The following is a 22,827-nucleotide window of genomic DNA, read 5'->3' as shown; positions in this document are numbered from 1 at the left end:
TATTTAAAAATCCACGACTATTAGCCTGTTGAAAAATATTTTTGAAAAATCCACGACTATTGGCCTGTTGGTCCTTGAAAAATAATATTTAAAAATCCATCCTTGAAAAATATTATTTAAAAATCCCCGACTATTAGCCTGTTGGTCCTTGAAAAATATTATTTAAAAATCCCCGAATATTGGCCTGTTGGTCCTTGAAAAATATTATTTAAAAATCCACGACTATTGGCCTGTTTGTTCTTGAAAAATGTTATTTAAAATCCACGACTATTGGAAAAAAAATATTTTTTAAAAAATATAGGAATATATAGAGTTTTCCGATTATTACGTAATACATTGAGCTTAGAAACAAATATGTATGTATATAAATTTATAAGTTATTGTATAAATTAATTTTATATAAATTATTTTGTACACATACATACGTACTAACTTGTTATTATTTTTTTTTTAAATTATATACTACAATATATAAATATATAAATGTTAACATTGCAATTTGTTAAAAAAAATGTTATATGTTTTTGTGTTTTGTTTTTCTTTTTTTCTGTTCTTTTTTGTAGACATCTTCCATTGACTACGTTGATGGAGGTCAACAGAATTAAAATCCTTACACACACACTCAAGAAATAAAATGCAACTTTACACATACATCCATGTAGAAAATCCCAAATATGATTCACCCAATCAATTGCATATTTTATTAAACATTTTTACCAAAAAACCACTCGGGATTTTCTGAGCTAACTATCCATGTAAATTGTCGAATTATACACTTGATTGTGTTCTTGCCAATAGTTTTTGAATTAAAAAAATGCAATTTTAAGTTTTTTTTTGTACATTGTTTTGTTTGTCTTCACCTGCAAGTGTCATTGTATTAGTCAGTCAGTCAACCATTTTTTATTTTTGGTGATTTGCATTCTAAATGTGTCCACTTTTGCTGTTCATCAATCGATTGTTAAATCGTTTCCCGCACAATTGAATTTTTATTCAGGAATTAACAAAAAAAAATAGAATAAAACAATTTGCTGAGTAAATTGTTGTTATTGTTGTTGTCGTTGTGATGGGTTAACACGCATTTATTTGTTATGAAATTTCCCTTATGAGTAAGTAAGAATTTTTATTATTATTTCATTTTATTATAAAAATAATGTAATTTTATTTTGATGTGCAACAATATATTAAATGAAGTTATTTATATAGTTACATTATAAATATGTTTACGTAAGCCATCCGTAATGTAACGTATACCCCTCAACAACAACAAAAAGACAAAAGATAACAATCGAGGATAATCTAAAAAAATCCACGACTATTAGTCTGTTTGTTGTTGAAAAATAATCTCTAAAAAATCCAAGACTATTAGTCTGTTTGTTGTTGAAAAATAATCTTTAAAAAATCCAAGACTATTAGTCTGTTTGTTGTTGAAAAATAATCTTTAAAAAATCCAAGACTATTAGTCTGTTTGTTGTTGAAAAATAATCTTTAAAAAATCCACGACTATTGGTCTGTTTGTTGTTGAAAAATAATCTTTAAAAAATCCACGACTATTAGTCTGTTTGTTGTTGAAAAATAATCATTAAAAAAATCCACGACTATTAGTCTGTTTGTTGTTGAAAAATAATCTTTAAAAAATCCACGACTATTAGTCTGTTTGTTGTTGAAAAATAATCTTTAAAAAATCCACGACTATTAGTCTGTTTGTTGTTGAAAAATAATCTTTAAAAAATCCACGACTATTGGTCTGTTTGTTGTTGAAAAATAATCTTTAAAAAATCCACGACTATTGGTCTGTTTGTTGTTGAAAAATAATCTTTAAAAAATCCACGACTATTAGTCTGTTTGTTGTTGAAAAATAATCATTAAAAAATCCACGACTATTAGTCTGTTTGTTGTTGAAAAATAATCATTAAAAAATCCACGACTATTAGTCTGTTTGTTGTTGAAAAATAATCTCTAAAAAATCCAAGACTATTAGTCTGTTTGTTGTTGAAAAATAATCTTTAAAAAATCCAAGACTATTAGTCTGTTTGTTGTTGAAAAATAATCTTTAAAAAATCCAAGACTATTAGTCTGTTTGTTGTTGAAAAATAATCTTTAAAAAATCCAAGACTATTAGTCTGTTTGTTGTTGAAAAATAATCTCTAAAAAATCCAAGACTATTAGTCTGTTTGTTGTTGAAAAATAATCTTTAAAAAATCCAAGACTATTAGTCTGTTTGTTGTTGAAAAATAATCTTTAAAAAATCCAAGACTATTAGTCTGTTTGTTGTTGAAAAATAATCTTTAAAAAATCCACGACTATTAGTCTGTTTGTTGTTGAAAAATAATCTTTAAAAAATCCACGACTATTGGTCTGTTTGTTGTTGAAAAATAATCTTTAAAAAATCCACGACTATTGGTCTGTTTGTTGTTGAAAAATAATCTTTAAAAAATCCACGACTATTAGTCTGTTTGTTGTTGAAAAATAATCTTTAAAAAATCCACGACTATTAGTCTGTTTGTTGTTGAAAAATAATCTTTAAAAAATCCACGACTATTAGTCTGTTTGTTGTTGAAAAATAATCTTTAAAAAATCCACGACTATTGGTCTGTTTGTTGTTGAAAAATAATCTTTAAAAAATCCACGACTATTGGTCTGTTTGTTGTTGAAAAATAATCTTTAAAAAATCCACGACTATTAGTCTGTTTGTTGTTGAAAAATAATCATTAAAAATCCACGACTATTAGTCTGTTTGTTGTTGAAAAATAATCTCTAAAAAATCCAAGACTATTAGTCTGTTTGTTGTTGAAAAATAATCTTTAAAAAATCCAAGACTATTAGTCTGTTTGTTGTTGAAAAATAATCTTTAAAAAATCCAAGACTATTAGTCTGTTTGTTGTTGAAAAATAATCTTTAAAAAATCCAAGACTATTAGTCTGTTTGTTGTTGAAAAATAATCTCTAAAAAATCCAAGACTATTAGTCTGTTTGTTGTTGAAAAATAATCTTTAAAAAATCCAAGACTATTAGTCTGTTTGTTGTTGAAAAATAATCTTTAAAAAATCCAAGACTATTAGTCTGTTTGTTGTTGAAAAATAATCTTTAAAAAATCCAAGACTATTAGTCTGTTTGTTGTTGAAAAATAATCTTTAAAAAATCCACGACTTTTGGTCTGTTTGTTGTTGAAAAATAATCTTTAAAAAATCCACGACTATTAGTCTGTTTGTTGTTGAAAAATAATCTTTAAAAAATCCAAGACTATTAGTCTGTTTGTTGTTGAAAAATAATCTTTAAAAAATCCAAGACTATTAGTCTGTTTGTTGTTGAAAAATAATCTCTAAAAAATCCAAGACTATTAGTCTGTTTGTTGTTGAAAAATAATCTTTAAAAAATCCACGACTATTAGTCTGTTGGTTGTTGAAAAATAATCTTTAAAAAATCCACGACTATTGGTCTGTTTGTTGTTGAAAAATAATCTTTAAAAAATCCACGACTATTAGTCTGTTTGTTGTTGAAAAATAATCTTTAAAAAATCCACGACTATTGGTCTGTTTGTTGTTGAAAAATAATCTTTAAAAAATCCACGACTATTAGTCTGTTTGTTGTTGAAAAATAATCTTTAAAAAATCCACGACTATTAGTCTGTTTGTTGTTGAAAAATAATCTTTAAAAAATCCACGACTATTAGTCTGTTTGTTGTTGAAAAATAATCTTTAAAAAATCCACGACTATTGGTCTGTTTGTTGTTGAAAAATAATCTTTAAAAAATCCACGACTATTGGTCTGTTTGTTGTTGAAAAATAATCTTTAAAAAATCCACGACTATTAGTCTGTTTGTTGTTGAAAAATAATCTTTAAAAAATCCACGACTATTGGTCTGTTTGTTGTTGAAAAATAATCTTTAAAAAATCCACGACTATTGGTCTGTTTGTTGTTGAAAAATAATCTTTAAAAAATCCACGACTATTAGTCTGTTGGTTGTTGAAAAATAATCTTTAAAAAATCCACGACTATTAGTCTGTTTGTTGTTGAAAAATAATCTTTAAAAAATCCACGACTATTAGTCTGTTTGTTGTTGAAAAATAATCTTTAAAAAATCCACGACTATTAGTCTGTTTGTTGTTGAAAAATAATCTTTAAAAAATCCACGACTATTGGTCTGTTTGTTGTTGAAAAATAATCTTTAAAAAATCCACGACTATTGGTCTGTTTGTTGTTGAAAAATAATCTTTAAAAAATCCACGACTATTAGTCTGTTGGTTGTTGAAAAATAATCTTTAAAAAATCCACGACTATTAGTCTGTTGGTTGTTGAAAAATAATCTTTAAAAAATCCACGACTATTAGTCTGTTTGTTGTTGGAAAATAATCTTTAAAAAATCCACGACTATTGGTCTGTTTGTTGTTGAAAAATAATCTTTAAAAAATCCACGACTATTAGTCTGTTTGTTGTTGAAAAATAATCTTTAAAAAATCCACGACTATTGGTCTGTTTGTTGTTGAAAAATAATCTTTAAAAAATCCACGACTATTGGTCTGTTTGTTGTTGAAAAATAATCTTTAAAAAATCCACGACTATTAGTCTGTTTGTTGTTGAAAAATAATCTTTAAAAAATCCACGACTATTAGTCTGTTGGTTGTTGAAAAATAATCTTTAAAAAATCCACGACTATTAGTCTGTTTGTTGTTGGAAAATAATCTTTAAAAAATCCACGACTATTAGTCTGTTTGTTGTTGAAAAATAATCTTTAAAAAATCCAGGACTATTAGTCTGTTTGTTGTTGAAAAATAATCTTTAAAAAATCGACGACTATTGGCTGTTTGTTGTTGGAAAATTATCTTTAAAAAAATTACGACTATTGGTCCTTCAAAAGTACAAAAATATTTTTTAAAAACTTCACAAATATTGGAAAATACTGTTTAAAAATTCACTTTTATTGGCTTTTAAGTTCAGCGAAATTAATTTTAAAATTGATGTTGCATATTCAAAATAGAATTGTATATTCAAATGTAAATATTTTGCAATTATTTTTCTGCATGATCTTTCTTACTTATTCCCATATTTTTCAATTCCCTGTTACTGAAATATGGATCTCAATTGATATATGTAATTGCATGAAATTATGTGGAAGTGGTGCAAAATTATAAATTTGTTAGTAATTAGTTTTATATTGAAATCTTGTAATTAGTTTTAAAATCAAAATTATATTGGGATCCTGGTAAAATGTTCCTTATCTTCCCCTTATTTGCTATTGTTTTCATGGTAAAATTTAAAATTAATAATTTTTCTTTATTTTCCTCCTTTTAGCTATCAACCAATGCAGAGAATAGTGCAGACATTGTGGTGCCTCCCTTATCCCCGGCGGATCGTCGACGTTATATTGTCAAGCCAATACCGGTCGATACCGACAATAGCACAATTTATCAAGTATAATCTATAAGTGTACTTTAAATTAATTGTAATTTTTTGTCTGTTTATTGCTAGTAATTAATTGTTTTGTAATTTTAGAAATTTAAGCATATTATTATTTAAGTGTATAAATAAGTGTATAATAAGATAAATCAAGTAATAATATTTAACTAAGAGTCTATCAAAACTAAATGCAATTTGAAAATTATAACATCACGGAATTGAGACACATATAAAATTATTTGGGAGGCCTTGCCCTAATTGGTGTCTACTAAATTGAAAAGTTAAAAAAAGTTCTTTATGTTCTTGTTTTCATTAAATCAAAAATATAATTTATGTTTTCCAACTTCCTTTAAAAATTATTTAATTACTGTCTCAAAACATCTGTTTATTTATCTAGCAGTAAAATCTTGTTATCGTATCAGTATTTAATACAATTAATTTAATCTTATAATAATTTAATAATACATAATAATAAGCCTATTAAAAAACATAAATAAATACAAACATATTAATATGATTTTAAATACATTTTCTACTTAAATATAAAAAGTACCTCTCAAAACTAAGCATATCCAAAAAAAGCAAGTGTATAAAAGTTATGAGATTCATTATATTGGTCCACCCTAATACGTAAACATGTTACTTAAAATTGAAAAAAAAAAAAAAATAAATATATTACATACATATTTTAAATATATAGTCATTGTCTAACATAATATATATTTTTGTATTTATGTACTTTAGTCTATTTGTTAGTTCAAATTTCCATATATATACACATAGATAATAAATAAAATAAACTAAAACATATATCAAAGTAAATTCTTGTTTTTTAAGTTTTTTTTAAGAATTTGCCCATCTACCATTCAGCCTATAAGGGTTTTCATAGGCTGCCTCAACCTCAGTCATGATCAGTAGTGCGATTCTCTAACACATTTTTTGAGTTACCGACAAAAATCGGTAAAATTAAAACTCAAAATTATGAATGAAAAGATCAAATAAAAGTTGACAACACTCTTGCTATCGGTAGAACTATGCGACTTCTTTTTATTCGTCCCTAATTTACCGAAAAACATCGGTAATTAACAAAATTATAAGCATTTTAATTTTACCCACAATTGTCGGTAACTCAAAAAATGGGTTAGAGAATCGCACTACAGAAATGTAAATTATTGAAATAATGTCTTTAGACCATAGACATGTCCTTCCTGAAATACAATAATTGTTCCACAAACGTCCCAGAAGGGACATGGGAGACTTCTTTCATATCAATGCGTGCACCGCGATTCATATTAGCTCCATGATATGGGACCTACTGTTTATCGCCGATTCCGAACGGCGTGTCTACGACACCACTTGTAGAGAAGTTTTACAAGGCTGAAATACTCAGGAAATGTCGCCAACATTAATTACTGAGGGGTATTTTGCCACCGTTGAAAAAAGTTTGGTGTTGTCTGACCAGGGAATGGAAACTACGACCTTTAACGTGAAAGGCGGGTGTGCATACCATTGCACCACGGTCCTTCCTGAAGGACCGAAAAAAGCTAAAAAAAATCCTACGGCGACCAACTAGAATGGCTAGCTCGATTAATTCAATTAATTAATTAAAAACTTTCATAAAATGGCTAGTGTTCACTGTAACTATCGAATGGAGATTCGTCCAAACTTGGCATACTTAAATCAAGTTAGAAGATGATCTATATTGGACAACCCCTTCCGGTATCTCACTCACAATAGTTCAAAATTTTGCCTTAAATGCTATTTAAGACACGTTCGTGGATTATTTACAGAAGGTAGTCCCAGTGGTACAGATTAAAACGAAGAAAAAACAAGTAAAAAAGTATCAGGCGGCTTTGCTGACAGAGATATATCCTCAGCCTATGTGAATTGGAACTTTCATCTACGGACAGATCGAATGTATTTAGGGTCTTTTCAGAATTTTGTGGCACTTTTTGGACATTTGAACTTGCCGATAAAAATGGCGATTAGGATTAAAGTTCAAAAGTTTTTCGGAGGAGGGAATGGACCGACATAGTGCATTACGAAAGTGGATCTTATTTTGAGAGTCATATCTTTTCGATAGATATCGCGCCCACTAGTCATTTCAGTGGGTTATCGTACACCTGTTGGACCAGTATGCCAGGAACCATGGACTTATCCACGGAAAACATAATATGGCTGTACATCATGGGTATAAATTTCCAAAGCATCTCCGAACAGACCCTAAACTGCACTTGGACACAAATTTTAACTTTTGTGGGGGAGGTATCCTAAGGAGAGGACCGGTCTATCAGTTCGAGAGTTATTGTGCTCTCCAACTACTACATATGGTGCCATAGGGGGTTTTTACACCCTTCGGGCTGTTTTCTCAAGAAGTATAGACTTGCCCCTGAAAAAATTTTACCATCTTAATTGAGGCAGCTAATACAAGTTGCTGCAACAAAAATCAAAGTGATTCGAGGGCAGTTCTTAAAGTGAATTTATCCGAAATTTTGTGCGGGAGGTACCGGATGGAGTGGACAAATATAGTCCATATTCGAACCTGATCTATATCTGAAGATATGTAGAATATGGACCAAAGAGTCAAAAGTTATCGTGCGCACAATTTTTCCGAACATTTTTGAACTTTTGTGGGGGAGGTACCTGAAGAAGTGGACCGATATGGCTTATCTTCGAACTTAAACTATGTTTGGACAAAATATTACTAAGGCCAAATTTTGGTCCGAATCGGCAGATCCTTTCGAGAGTTATCCTGCGCTCCAATCACTACACACGGCGTCATAGGGGTTTTTTGCAACTTTCAGGCTATTTTCTCAGGAAGTATGGACTTGCCCCTAATGAAACTTGTACCTTCGTATGGGGGACAGTGAATACAAGGTGTTACAACAAAAACCAAGGCAATTCGAGAACAGGTCCTAAACTGAACTTTTCCGAAATTTTGTGTGGGAGGTACCCGAAGGAGTTTACCGATTTAGTCCATATTGGAACGTCATCTAAGTCTGGTAGAAATTTCACGATGTGCAAAGTATGGACCAAATCGGTTACTCCCTTCAAGAGTTATAGTGCGCACAAATTTTCCGAACATTTTTGAACTTTTGTGGGGTAGGTACCAGAAGGAGTGGACCGATATAACCCATCTTCGAACTTAAACTAAGTTCGGACAAAATATTGCGAAAGCCAAATTTTGGACCAAATCGGCTCATCCGTTCGAGAGCTATCGTGCGCTCCAGCCAGACAGACAGACGGACGGACATTGCTAAATCGAATCCAAATTGTCTGAAACGGATTTCGTTCAAACATACTTGGGGTCTAAACCCATTATTCCGATGAGGCACATTTTGCCCGTATGAAAGTGTATATACCCTCGTTAGCATAAATGCTGAGGGTATAATAACTAAAGAAGAAGAAATGACTCCCAACATTTGATTCAGTTCCAAGATAGACTAGTCGATTTATTCCCTCAGGTATCGCCGCTGCAGAAGTTCGACACTTTTGAGCTATATTCCAGTTTAAGGTAATTTCTCGGATTGTGTTGAAATTTTAAGCAATATGATTTTTATTTAGGAGAACCCAATGCTTAAAGTGCAGTTAAGTCCAGATTTTATTCTTCACACACCCCTCAATAGGCCGAAAGTTGTTGTTGTTGTATCAGTGTTTTTGTTATGTTTATTTGTTCGTTACTCTGTTCAATCTGGCTCTGGTTCTATATCTAGTTCCAGAAAAGTGGCTGCTTCGATGGGATGTAGCCACAGGTCCTCTGGAGTTAGATGGGTTAGGGAGTTAGGCGACTGCAATATCCCGAGCGTAGTTGAGCTAAAACTACTCTGGTTTGTCGTGGCAGCTGACGCTCCTCAGCTGCGATAGATGGAGGATGTACTCCGAGTACTTTATTCACACTATAATTGCTTAAGGCCTTGGCAACTGAATCCGTGTGAATGCTATTCAATCCTGCTTGATATGCTTGTTGATCTAGGGGTTCTCTCCTGTATCGTTGGACCTCTCCCTCTAGAGCATGGATATCATTCCTGATCTCCCTGAATGGGCCGGGCCTACCCACAAGCAGGTATGCAACGAAAGTATCTCATTGTGTTGCTTTACAGGAAGAATTTTTGCCTCCTCATGTAGATGGTCCACTGAAGATTTGAGGAGGCACCCTGTCGCTGTTCTCAGGGCGGCATTCTGGCAAGTTTGAATCTTTTTCCAGTTCGAATCACACAATCTCGGGGACCAGACTGGAGCCGCATAGCTTACCACAGACCGACCTATCGCGTTATACGTGGTCAACAAGGTTTCTTTATCTGCACCCCAAGTGCTGCCCGCCAGGGACTTGAGGACCTTGTTCATACTTTTGAACTTGTCGCAGATAGCTGTGGCGTGTGCGCACGACGTGAATATAGTGTCGATTGTGACCCCTAAAATTTTAGGGCAGTTTATGGTCGGAATTCTGCTACCGTCGACCACGACATTCAACTCACTTCAAAACTGCGCTGTCCATGTGGTGAACAGAGTGGCTGTGGGGGAAATCTGCATATTCCTCGAATGGAAAAAGGTGGTAAGATCGGTTAAATAGTTGTTCAGTCTCTCACAGATATCATCAGGATAGGTACCCGACGCCAGGATCGTGCAATCATCCGCATACGTCACGATCTCAATGCCGTCTGGAGGGGGTGGAATACAGGAGAGGTAAAGGTTAAACAGTTTCGGAGATATCACCCCACCTTGGGGAACTCCCTGTTTCACTCTACGGGGTTTGGACTTCTTATTCCTGAATTCCACGTACGACTGGCGTCCACACATATAGTTGACTATCCAACGTTTCTAGTTTGGCCGGAGAGTTGTCTGCTCAATGTCCTCAAACAGCGTGGAGTGCCTGACTGTATCAAAGGCTTTTGATAAGTCAAGCGCCACCATCACTGTTCTATCGCACGGCCGTCTCTGGTTGAGTCCTTTACAGATATATGTGGTAATGACGTGCAGCGCTGTTGTCGTGCTGTGCTGCTTACGGAATCCATGTTGATGATCGGCAACTTGATAGCTATTTCTGATACTGGGGAGGATCAAGGCCTCAAGTGTCTTTGCTACGGGCGACAAAAGCGAAATCGGTCTGTACAATTCACTTTTGCTGGCATCCTTGCCTGGCTTCCGTAGTGGGACCACCCTGCCCATTTTCCAGACTTCGGGAACAATGAGGGTGGCTAGCGAGAAGTTGAAGACTTTGGTGAGATACTCGACTCCCGGCTCATCCAGCTGCTTCAACATTACCATGGAGATTCCATCAGGGTCCAACGCTTTGGATGATTTAGCGTTCCTGATGGCATTGGCAACATCATCCATTGTAAATTGTGGTGGTTCATCCTCGGCAGGAAGAGATCTGATTCGACGTAATACTCTTCTCTTCGCCCTGTCACTCTCGGGATGCTCGACAAACTGTCGATTGAAATTACTTGCGCACCTCTTCGGGTCAAAGTAACGTCGCCAAACGTGACTGAGGGTCCCATCTTCCCTTCTTCCAGGGTTCGAGAGTGACTTAACCGTAGCCCACAATTCACCTATACCGGCTCCAATGTTGCAGCTCTTCAGATGATTTAACCATTTGTTCCGCTTATGCTCGCCGACCAGCCTGTTAACTTCCAGTGTCAGCTTCCTGACTCTGGGGTCATTGGGGTTGATACGACGAAGTTCATCACGCTCGTTTGCTAATCCCGTCGCCTCTGCTGGGAAATTTGGTCTTACTTCGGGTATTCGACCAGCAGGGATATGGCGAGCGGCTGCAGCAGTGATGATGTCCCGGAACGTCCTTTCCGCTACCCGAACATCAGAAGAATTGGGCAATTCTCTGAAGCGGTGATTGGTGAACTCTCTGAAACTCGGCCAATCAGCTTTTTTATGATTGACGAACGTGCGGCGTTAAAATGCGCATTAAAATCCCCCAGGACCAGACGATTAGGACCTTGCAAGAGCGGGCTAATGTCAGGCCTATAATCATGGATACAGCTATTTCTCAGCGGGATGTATACATTCAGCAACTCTATCTCGGCAGCTCCACACCTGACTGCTACCCCCATACATTCCATGTATGGGTCATTAGAGACAGGCTCAAGCGAGATAGGTCTGTATTGGACAGACTGGTGCAATAGGAAAGCCAATCCCCCACCTCCACTTCTGGTGCGATCTTTCCTCAGAACATTGTAACCATCGCAATGCTCTAAGCTGTGGTTGTTGTTCAGCTTGGTTTCCTGCACCGCCGCGACCTTGATGTTCTTCCGACTCATAAAATCTACTATCTCCTCGATCTTACCTCGGAGTCCATTGCAATTCAATTGCAAAAAGGCTGCATTTTCGGGGATTGGGACAACAACGGCTGGTGTTAAAGGCTGCGTGTGTGGTTGTTGTCGAGGGGACTGCGGGGGAGTTTCGTAATCAGACGACGAGGGAGTCTCGTAATCCGACGACGACTCACTGGGAACTGTGTTCACACAGCATGCAGCAACAAAGTCCCTGTCGTAGTCCCTCACGTGGACGAGTCCAGAGCAACCCCTTAGATGCACCCACTCCTGACATCTATTGCATCTCACCGAAGATTGGATGTGGGTGAAGATGCGAATGTGACAAACTGAGCACAGATATATTGGTCCTGGGTTTTCTTCCGTCCCGGCTCGGACCAATAGAATTCGGAGCAGGCATTCCGGGATATGCTGCTCCCAACACAGAAAAACGAAACAAATACGAACATGTACACACTGAGGTGGCAGCCGCTGGCCGGAAAATTGGTTTTGTGTTGTTCCGGGTCAATCCGGTACGAAAGAACCCGCTGCCGTGGGATTGTGATAGATGGGGGATGTTCTCCGAGGAACGCATTCACACGATAGATAGATTGACTACATCCGTTAGAATGCTATTTAAACCTGCTTGAAAGTCACCGGTAACGTTGACCGACCTCTTTTTCAAGATCGTGAAGATCCCTCCTGACATGGCTGGTTGGGGGAGTCCTATCCACCATATAGTTGTTAGAATGGCTCTCACGGTAGCACCCGAGCAAGTACTGCAACAAGAGCATGCTAATGTGTTTCTGTACTACCACCATGTTGCAGTTCGCAGGACGGCATTCTGACAGGTTTGAAACTTTTTCCAATTTTTACAAAAAAAAATTCGGGACCAAAATGGCGCCGCATAGCTCACCACAGACCGACCTAGGTTTCTTCATCTGCATCCCAAGTTCTGCCGGCTAGGGACTTGAGGACCTTGCTCCATCTTTTCAGTCAGATAGCTGTGATTTGCGCGCACGGCTTGAATGTAATGTCGAATGTGGCCCTCTTCCAAACTGCGCCGTCCATGTGGTGAACAGAGTGCATGTTCCTCGTGTGGAAAAGGTGATAAGATCAGTTAAATACGAGTTCAGCCTTTCACAGATTACATCTTGGAAGGTACCTGATGCCAAGATCGTACAATCATCTGCATACGTTACGATCTCAATGCCGGATCTGACCAACGGGATCAATCATCCGCATACGTTACGATCTCAATGCCGAATCTGATCAACGGGATCGAAAGAAGAATCCCGGGATATGGTACTCTTTACACAGAAAACGATACAAACATATTTAGGTACACTGAAATTGCAGCCTATGGCCGAAACCCGGATATTGTATGGTTCTGGATCATTCTATTGTCGGAGAACCCGTCACCATGGGGTCGCTATCGGGTTCTAAGTCGTTAAACATAACGAGATTTGCTAATTTCGTCACATCCGCTCGGAAGTTAAGCCGTTGCTAAATTTAAATAATATTCAGTTCATGCTGGGACGCAGAACGACTCTCACTCAGGGTTGTTGAAATTTTCACCCTCTTCTTGATGTTGTTTTAACGCGTATCGCCAAATTTCAGTTCCAATTTCAGATATTCGATAGGATGGAGTGTGGCGAGCAGCTACAACATTGAAAATACAACGGAAATTCCATACTCCAAATATTGGGAAATTCTCTGAAGATGTGGTTAGGATGTCTCTGGGCCGGGTAGGGTGGTCGGTGGATGAAAATAAGAATGAGGAAGTGGTTCCACCCTACTGAAACGACACTGCAAAACCTGTCCCTTAGAAACATGTTATATATATTTTTTTGAAATTGCTTGTTTATTTGTATTCTTTTTTGTAAAATAACTAAAATATTAGTATTATTACTTAAGGATTTTGTAACAAAAAAAAAATTATTAATTTTATATTTTATAATATAATTGGAGATATTAAAAACAACTACACTTTAATAACTATTTTTCGAAAATAAATGCATAGAAAAATATTTTCTTTATACTAAATATAAGTGCATTTTAATTTATAGAATTTTTTCATAAATAAAGCAAAAAAAACTAACAAAAAATAAATGATAAAAATAAATTGAATTGTTGAAAAAAGAATAGTATAAAAAATAAAATTTTATTGCAAACTACTACTGGGTGTTTGGTTTGTTTATAAAAAAGGTATGTGTGATTGGTGAAATAAATATGAGACAAGTTTTTGAGGTTATGCGAAATTGGAAAAGGTAAAAAGATATGGTTATGAAAATTTGTTGCAAATGTTTGTCATACTTTTTATTCACATATCGAACATGAACATTTAAATATGCAGTACTTTATTTTAAAAATATTGAAGATGTTAAGCTGTTTTGTTTAAAGGTTATATTTTAGTACAACATGTTTTATAAGGCAATCCATAAAAAACTCTTTTCACAAAACCCCCCTTTATGGGGGTGTTTAAAGAAGAGAGTTTTTTAATAATTGAAATGGGGTACGTCATTGTATTTCGATTCAAATGAAAGGATTCTAATGTTATAAATGTGCATATCTTTATGAAAGATATTTGAATTTAAAAAAATCATTGCATTCGAATCGAAATATGAAAAAAAACATGCAAATTTTTTTGTTTGTATTCTAAAAAAGGCATTTGAAAGGTTTAGGTACACTGAAATTGCAGCCGATGGCCGAAACCTGGATATTGTATGGTTCCGGATCATTCCAGTGTCGAAGAACCCGTCACCATGGTGTCGCTATCGGGTTCTATGTCGTTAAACATAACGAGCTTTGTTTGTAAATCGCTAATTTCGTCACATCCGCTCGGAAGTTAAGCCGTTGCTAAATTCAAATAATTTTTAGTTCATGCTGGGACGCAGAGCGACTCTCAGGGTTGTTGAAATTGTCACCCTCTTCTTGATGTTGTTTTAACGCGTACCGCAAAATTTAAATCAAACGTTCATACTATTTTTGATTTCAGTTCCAATTTCAGATATTCGATATGATGGAATATGGCGAGCAGCTACAACATTGAAAATACAACGGAAATTCCATACTGCAAATATTGGGAAATTCTCTGAAGATGTTGTTAGACTGTCTCTGGGCCGGGAAGGGTGTTCTGTGGATGAAAATAAGATGAGGAAGTGGTCCCACCCTACTGAAACGACACTGCAAAACCTGTCCCTTAGAAACATGCTATATACATTTTTTTTAAATTGCTTGTTTATTTGTATTATTTTTTGTAAAATAACTAAAATATAAAATATTAGTATTATTACTTAAGGATTTTGTAACAAAAAATAATTATTAATTTTATATTTTATAATATAATTGGAGATATTAAAAACAACTACACTTTAATAACTATCTTTCGAAAATAAATGCATAGAAAAATATTTTCTTTATACTAAATATAAGTGCATATTAATTTATAGAATTTTTTCATAAATAAAGCAAAAAAAACTAACAAAAAATAAATGATAAAAATAAATTGAATTGTTTTTCATTGTTGAAAAAAGAATAGTATAAAAAATAAAATTTTATTGCAAACTACTACTGGGTGTTTGGTTTGTTTATAAAAAAAAGGTATGTGTGATTGCTGAAATAAATATGAGACAAGTTTTTGAGGTTATGCGAAATTCACATATCGAACATTTAAATATGCAGTACTTTATTTTAAGAATATTGAAGATGTTAAGCTGCTTTGTTTTAAGGTTATATTTGAGTACAAAATGTTTAATAAGACAATCCTTAAAAAACTCTTTTCACAAAACCCCCTTTATGGGGGAGTTTAAAGAAGAGAGTTTTTTTCTCAGTTTTATAATTAAAATGGGGTACGTCATTGTATTTCGATTCAAATGAAAGGATTCTAATGTTATAGACATCGGATTTTTGCATATTTTTGAAAATTATAATGCAAATTATTCGTTTATTAAACAATAGAACCTGGAGTTTTGTACGTATTATTGATTATTTTTCAATATGACATCCAATTTCTATTTCAAGAACGATATAATTCTATTTAGTAACGTAGTTACAATTGGTTGAAATTACAAAAATATGCAAAAATCTGATATCTAGTTATAAAAGTGCATATCTTTATGAAAGATATTTGAATTTAAAAAATCATTGCATTCGAATCGAAATATAAAAAAAATCATGCAAATTTGTTTGTTTGTATTCTAAAAATAAAACCATTTAAAAAGGCATTTGAAAGGTTTGAGAAATAAGATATAACATTTAAAATAAATTTGATTATTAATTTTTCCACAAATCCATTTTATTTCGAATTTTAGTTTGAATTTTTTTTAATATTTTTTTTTTTTTTTTTTTTTTTTTTTTTTTGAATAATACAGAATAGGATATTATGAAAAGCTAAATTTCAATATCTTTCTTGAAATGTATTTCAGAAAAAAACTTGTGATTTGAAAGTATTAAAAATTCATATATAAAATTCGAAATAAAAAATTGAATTGTTTTTTTTTTTAATTTGTGAAAATGTTCTCGTTAAAATGATTTTTTTAATATTTTACAATTTGAATATTTCTACGTGTCTCACAATCTTCAAAAAGAGTTCCTCTCCAAAAACTTGTCCCATTCTTTCCTCAAGCAACCACCACTAAAATGTCTTTAAATAAACCTATCCAAAAAGAAGTAAAAGAAACGCCTTAACCTAAGACTATAGATCTGTGAGCAGCAACCGACAGCGCAGGAGACCAATAAAATTTGAATTAAGAGTAAAAAATAATTAAATCATAACCTCAAACTACGAGCAGCACTACGTTTGGGGGTGGGTGGAGCTTGGGGTGAATTATTTAAACGTTTCATTCCGGAAGCAGTACCCATTAAACAGCGGGGTTTACGTTTTGGTGTTGCAGGTGGAGTATGACTAAATTTCGTTGGAGTTCGTAAATTGGCCACCGACAAGTCTTCCAATGAAGTATCCCCACCTTGCAGAGGATCTTCGTCTTCGTTTAAGAATGTAGTTGTTGCCGTTGGAACATCATTTCCAATGGGTTCTATAATTGTTTCCTCAATATGTTCCTCTTCCATTCGTTGTGGTGGCTCCGGCATGGCGGCATTTGCTGCTGGTGGTTGCTCATCCATAGATAATGCAAATTGTGACATTAAATTACGCCGTGTTGGTGTGGCCACAATTGCTCCATTTAATGATTCATAGATAATTAGGGCGAATTGCAATTGATTATCTTCCAATTTACGACGATATGAAATACGTATACGAGTCTCTACTTCCGAACGATCACGCCATAGGGGGCTACGTTGTTTCAAGCCACTACCCAAGGGGTTATTGTTACGCAAACGCATTACACCTTTAACTTCCAAATATCTTAAAGGACTATATAATGCCTCCATAACTTCCAATTCATCTTCTTCTGAAGATGAATCATCCAGCAGGGTACGTATACCACCTTCAATATTTTTATTACGTTTACTGGTCGATGGTGCTGTGGGCAAACGTTTCAAATAACTAAAGTTACCCGAATGTGTACGCTTTAAACGATGTCTACGTGATAGAGTTTCATTGCTGTCGTCGGCAAAATCTTCATCTTCAGATTTGCGTTCGTCTTTTACAGCACTTGATGGAGGCGTTAGATTACCAATGTCCAATGTACTTGTTGCTGTACATTTTTCTGGTGTTTGTCTGTAAGCCCCGGCACCAAATAAACTGGTAGATGATGATATCGAAGGTTGTTCGTTGTCTTCAACATCACTGTCGGCATATGATTTTAATGGTACCATATCTGGTACACGATTTATGGGATGTACATGATCTATGGGTTTTGTGGAAATCACTTTTCTGTTCGACAAAAGAGAGAAGGAATGGGAAAATGTTAAGAACCAAGAAATCGAGTAATTACAGAATTTATTATCTTACGTGCGCATGTGACTGGTTTTGGTTTCAATAGGACCACATACCTCGGCATCTACAAATTCTGTATGTTCGAATTGACTGTTCACTTCATGTCTGAAATTGAAATAAGTTATGTACTTTGTTAAATAATTTACTCTGACTTTGATGGTGAGCTGGATAAAAAATTGTAAGACTAAATTTAAACCGAAATTGTTGGTAACCTAACGCTTAGTTTAGCTGCGACCTCAAGTGTAATCTTGCTTTTAGTTCAAGAATACCACTTGACAGGATTTTTGGAACATTCGGGTCATTATCGAGAGAGATGTGGAGAATAAAATTACAGAATTGTTTGTAACTACTACCAGTCAGCAACTGCAGCGTTGTGATGGTTGCAACGTACTGGGAAGTGGAGGTGGGGGATTAGCCATTGCACCAGTCTGCTCAAGACAGACCTATCTCACTTGAGTCTGGCTCTAATGACCCGTACATGGATTGTATGGGATAGCAGTCAGGTGTGGAACTGCTGAGATACAGCGGCTGAACGTATACATTCCGCCGAAAATTTGCTGTTCTCCAGGTTTGGAGGGTCATAACAATCTAGTCTTCGGGGACTTAAATGCTCATCATGAGTTGTGGCATTCGGTCCTCGGAAACGACCAGAGGGGTATAGTGCTGGCTAAGCAGATTGATAGCTCTACGTTTTGCACGGAGGACGTCTCTACCAGAATTAGCGGAGAGTGTCACAGTTCGCCAGACATAACCATCTTGTCCTCTGGTCGTCGTCGTTTTTTTTTTTTTTTTTTTTTGATCAGACCATCTTCCCGCAATTGTCTCCATCAGCAGACCGCCCGATTTCATAACCTCTGAACGCCGCACTTTCTTTAATCACGGAAAAGCTAATTGGCTGAGTTTGAGATAGTTCACTAATCGCCGCTTTAAAGATCTTCCCAATTCCTTCTGATGTGCGGGTAGAAGAAAGAACGTTCCGAGACATCATCACTGGCGCAGCCTCTCGCCATATACCTGCTGGTCGAGTATCCGAAGTGACACCAAACTTCCCAAGAGAGGCGACAGGATTAGCAAATGAGCGTGATGAGCTTCGCCAAGCCAACCCCAATGACCCCAGAGTCAGGGAACTGACACTGGAAGTTAACAGGCTGGTCGGCGAGCATAAGGCGGATTAAGTGAATTGTAGGCAACGGTTAAGGCACTCTCGTACCCTGAAAATAAGAAACATAGAACCTCAGCCACGTTTGGCGACGTTACGATGACTGATCCAAAGAGATTTGCGCAAGTTCTCTCACTCGACAGTTTGTTGAGCACCCCAGAGTGACAGGGCGAAGAGAAGAGTACTATGTCGCATTAGATCTCTTTCTGCCGCGGATGAGCCATCACAATTTACAGTGGAAGATGTTGCGAATGTCATCAGGAACTCTAAACACCTGAAACAGCTGGATGTGCCTGGAGTCGAATATCTTATTAAAGTTGTCGACCTGCCGGTTACCACACACACCATTTCCGAAGTCTGGGAAATGGGCGGGGTGGTCCCTCTACTGAAGCCAGGCAAGGATGCCAGCAAAGATGAATCGTACGGAGAAATTTCGCTTCTGTCGCCCGTAACAAAGACCCTATAGACTTTAGTCCTCCCCAGCGTTAGTAGCAAGCCACTTGCGATCATCAGCATGGGTTCCGTAAGCAGCACAGCACGACAACAGCGCTGCACACCATCGCCACACATATTAGTCGAGGACTCCACCAGAACAAGCCTTTGATAATGTCAAGCACTCCACGCTATTTGAGGACATCGAACAGACAACCCTTCGGCCAAGTTTAAAGCGTTGGATCTTAGAACAAGAATTCCAAGCCTCGTAGAGTGAAACAGGAGTTTCCCAAGTTCCACCTCCAGACGGCATTGAGATTGTAACGTATGCGGACGATTGTACGATCTTGGCGTCAGGTACCTTCCCTGGTGACATCTGTGAGAGAATGAACACCTATTTAATGCGGATTTCCTGCCACTAAATCTACCGGCACTCTGTTCACCACATGGACGGTTTAGAAGAGAGTTGAATGTCGTGGTCGATGGTAACAGAATTCCGACCACAAACTGCCCCAAAATTCTAGGGGCCACATTCGACACTACATTCAAGCCGTGCTCGCATGCCACAGCTATCTGCGACAAACTGAAAAGCAGGAACAAGACTCTTAAGTCCCTAGCTGGCAAAACTTGGGGTGCAGATAAAGAAACCTTGTTGACCAAATATAACGCGATAGGTTGGTCGGTCTGTGGTAAGCTATGCGGCGCCAGTTTGTTCCCCGAGAATTGGAAAAGATTCTAACCTGCCAGAATGCCGCCTTGAGAACAGCAACAAGCAGGTTTTAATGACATTCACATGGACGCAGTTGTTAAGGCCATAAGCAGATATAGTGTGAATGAAGTCCTCGGAGTACGTCTCTCATCTATCGCAGCTGAGGTCAGTCCTGCCAAACCTACTCATCTAATTCCAGTGGATCTGATGTTACATCCCATCCATGCAGCCAATTTCCTGGAACTGGAGATAGACCCAGAGCCAGACTGAATAGAAGAATGAACACAAAAACATATAATAAACACTGTTACAACAACAACCAGTAATTTTAATTGATCGTGTGGACTTGCTCACGAAAAACATTATATCGTTGTAAATGATAATCTTAGGTACAATTTTCAAAGCGATCCTCGAATAGTCCTTATACTGAACTTCAGCAAAATTATTGAAATTTTTTGTGAAAGGTACCCGAAGAAGTTGTCCGACAAAGACCATCTTCGAACATGATTTAAGTTTGAGAGAAACATTGCAATGTGAATAGGTTGTACCAATGTCATTCACTCCTTTCGATAAACATGGTGCCCCCACCACTATTAAATGCAAGGAACTTTGTTTTAGGAGACGACAGCATTCCGTAAAAATATGTATTAATCTGAGAAAATCAACATTATGCTGGTGATTGTTAGTCTTATGATATATGCCGATGTTCTGTGCATATATCGTTATATTAATGCAATCTCTGGGAGATCTAATCTGACAGTAAACAATCTATTATCAGTATTTCACATGTTAAGTTCTGAAAGTAAACACATCACATGAACATGTTTATACACACCATATTCTTACTATTTGATTCGGATGTGGTTTTAGTGGTATTGTGTTTAAACATTGTTTTGGCATATCCGTAATTCCAAGTCTACAATTAATTGTTAACTATACCTAAAATCTTCTATATGTTACTGCAACCCAAGCAAAATTGCTATACACGACCTACCTTAAGTAATCATGAATCTTATTTGCTCCACGCACAGTACGTCCATACCAATCGATAACACTATTGGGTGCCAAATGATATTTGAAGTCAATGCTGCTCTGTTGAAATAATTCCAAATATTTGGCCAATACTTCTTGGACTTCTGCTGCTGGTGCTCCACTGTTTAGACGAGCTAAAAAGTAACAAGAAAAAAGGTGAAAATGTGTTGAAATAGTTTTGGGACAGATTATCGAAAAAGAAAACTAACCTTCCATGCTGGCGTTGAACAAAAAGAGCAAACCGGGCCGTGTGTGCGTGATTTCGTCAACAACAGCAAATGCCGGAACAATATTTCTTATTTTAACAAATGCTGGTTTTATATATTTTTAGTAAAATATATATTTATTGTGTAATTCGTAATTCCAATAGTTAATTTTTTCTTTTTATTATTAGAAACTGCAGCTGATGCCAACACTTCACACCTCAAACAAAACAATAAGAACGAACCAAACCACCTCAGCTGCTATCTGCTGTCACACTGATGTCAGAAACAAAGAGATATGCAAAGAGAGAACAAATCAAAAGGTCGTAATGTAAACAACAACAATGCACAAAAACACCCCTTAATGACAAAGAGAGCGAGAGAGACTGCGTTAGGTAAAAAAATCTTCCTAATAAATGGAAATCACAAAATCCTTGAATTTAATGTTTCTTAACTACCTAACAGGATCTTCGACCTTTTTTATCTGCAAATTATAAAATATTTTACCTGATTTGTTCGATTATGTTGTTTAAAATTACATATTTTTAATGCAAATTCACACACACATTCTCATTTCCACATGCATTCACTCACACTAAGCGAAAAATACGTTGCATTTTTTCGGAAACTTTTTACAGAAAATTTAAGATTTTTATTTATTAAAATTGTATATTCCAGTTGATATATATCTTTTGTTACTTGATTTATTGAAATATCACGTTTTTCTGTTGTATTTAAAGGAAATGGCTTACAATAATTCGTTTTTTATAAATCCAAAGTGTGCGTGACAAATGTTAAAAAATAGAAAATGAAAAAATGTTGGCGCGTCACAGCTGTCATCTGCCATCTGACCAGTGTTGCACACTTAAGTATAACATGCGCGGAAATGTGCGACTTGTCTGCAATTGAGCATTTTTATAATATTTTACTAAAGCTACGTTTACATTCACATCATCATTATTTATTTGAAAAATGCATTTAGGGAACGCTGTTGTTTACAATGCAAATTGTGTCTCAAAGCTCTCTCCTACATGAATATGGGCTCTCTTTTACAGCATTGACATATTAAAATAACTAAATTCAGTTTAAATTCCCTTTGATTTTGTGCATTTACCCCCTGTTTTTGTAACTAATTTTCGTTCGTTCGTCAATATTCGTAATAATTTAGGCATCCATAGCTCTACACCCAAAAAATTCAAATTCATTTAATACATTGCCGACAAACAGATAAACGCTGGACTTTGGTATCGGCGTCACCCTGTTGTTGTTGTTTTTTCTCAACGGCCAACACAAAACTTTAATCAAACGTTGTATCTGTTTTCAACTTAAGACAAGTAAAAACTGGGGGTAAAGCTGAAAACACATCCAACGTTTGAGTAAAGTTTTGTGTTGGCCGTTGAGAACAAAACAACAACAACAGGGCGACGCCGACACCAAAGTCCAGCGTTGATCTGTTTGCCGGCATATATTTCAAATGAATTTGAATTTTTCGGCATCATGCCGAACAGTGTAAAAACGGCCAAAAACTACACAAAACTTTATCCAAACGTTGGACGTGTTTTCAGCTTAAAGGCCTCGACACTAAGTCGAAGGTCACACTAGAGTGGTTTCATTGAAACTTCTAGGGATTCTTAAATCGAGTTCCTCACTACAGCAACTTCATGATTTTACTGTAGTATGGAAATCGACCTAGGAACCCTGGATTTCATGAAATTGTTTCAATGAAACCATCTAGTG

The 22,827-nt window shown here is 35.7% G+C and overlaps 2 protein-coding genes across 15 annotated transcripts in view; one reads left to right on the top strand and one right to left on the bottom strand.

Annotated features, from left to right (window-relative positions):
* Positions 1-6,215, top strand: part of Pvf1 (PDGF- and VEGF-related factor 1) — a 75,269-nt gene extending 69,054 nt beyond the window's left edge. For 5 of the 13 annotated variants that reach the window (XM_073977528.1, XM_073977527.1, XM_073977531.1 and 2 more), the window contains exon 7: positions 5,289-6,215. In XM_073977528.1, the coding sequence (XP_073833629.1) occupies positions 5,289-5,414 (126 nt within the window). In that variant the 3' untranslated portion in view covers positions 5,415-6,215. Of the gene's footprint in view, positions 1-563; positions 1,107-5,288 lie in introns of those variants that run through there. The other 8 variants (XM_073977532.1, XM_073977536.1, XM_073977533.1 and 5 more) reach the window with 3 other exon arrangements.
* A 10,196-nt stretch (positions 6,216-16,411) lies between these two features.
* Positions 16,412-21,965, bottom strand: LOC141399211 (uncharacterized). Of its 2 annotated transcripts, none has more exons than XM_073977522.1 (5): positions 21,843-21,965; positions 21,097-21,366; positions 20,850-21,021; positions 17,571-17,660; positions 16,412-17,492 (listed from the first exon to the last, which is right to left on the bottom strand). In XM_073977522.1, exons 2-5 carry the CDS (start codon positions 21,101-21,103, stop codon positions 16,427-16,429), a joined length of 1,335 nt encoding a protein of 444 aa, XP_073833623.1. In that variant the 5' UTR covers positions 21,104-21,366; positions 21,843-21,965; the 3' UTR covers positions 16,412-16,426. The 2 variants fall into 2 exon arrangements, with proteins under 2 accessions (XP_073833623.1, XP_073833621.1); XM_073977520.1 differs by having other exon boundaries at positions 21,598-21,939.
* Positions 21,966-22,827: the final 862 nt, after the last annotated feature.

Source organism: Musca autumnalis, unplaced genomic scaffold (genome assembly GCF_047663935.1).
Source record: "Musca autumnalis isolate F117 unplaced genomic scaffold, ASM4766393v1 scaffold_3, whole genome shotgun sequence".
NCBI lineage: Eukaryota > Metazoa > Arthropoda > Insecta > Diptera > Muscidae > Musca > Musca autumnalis.
This window is presented reverse-complemented; position numbering and strand designations above follow the sequence as displayed.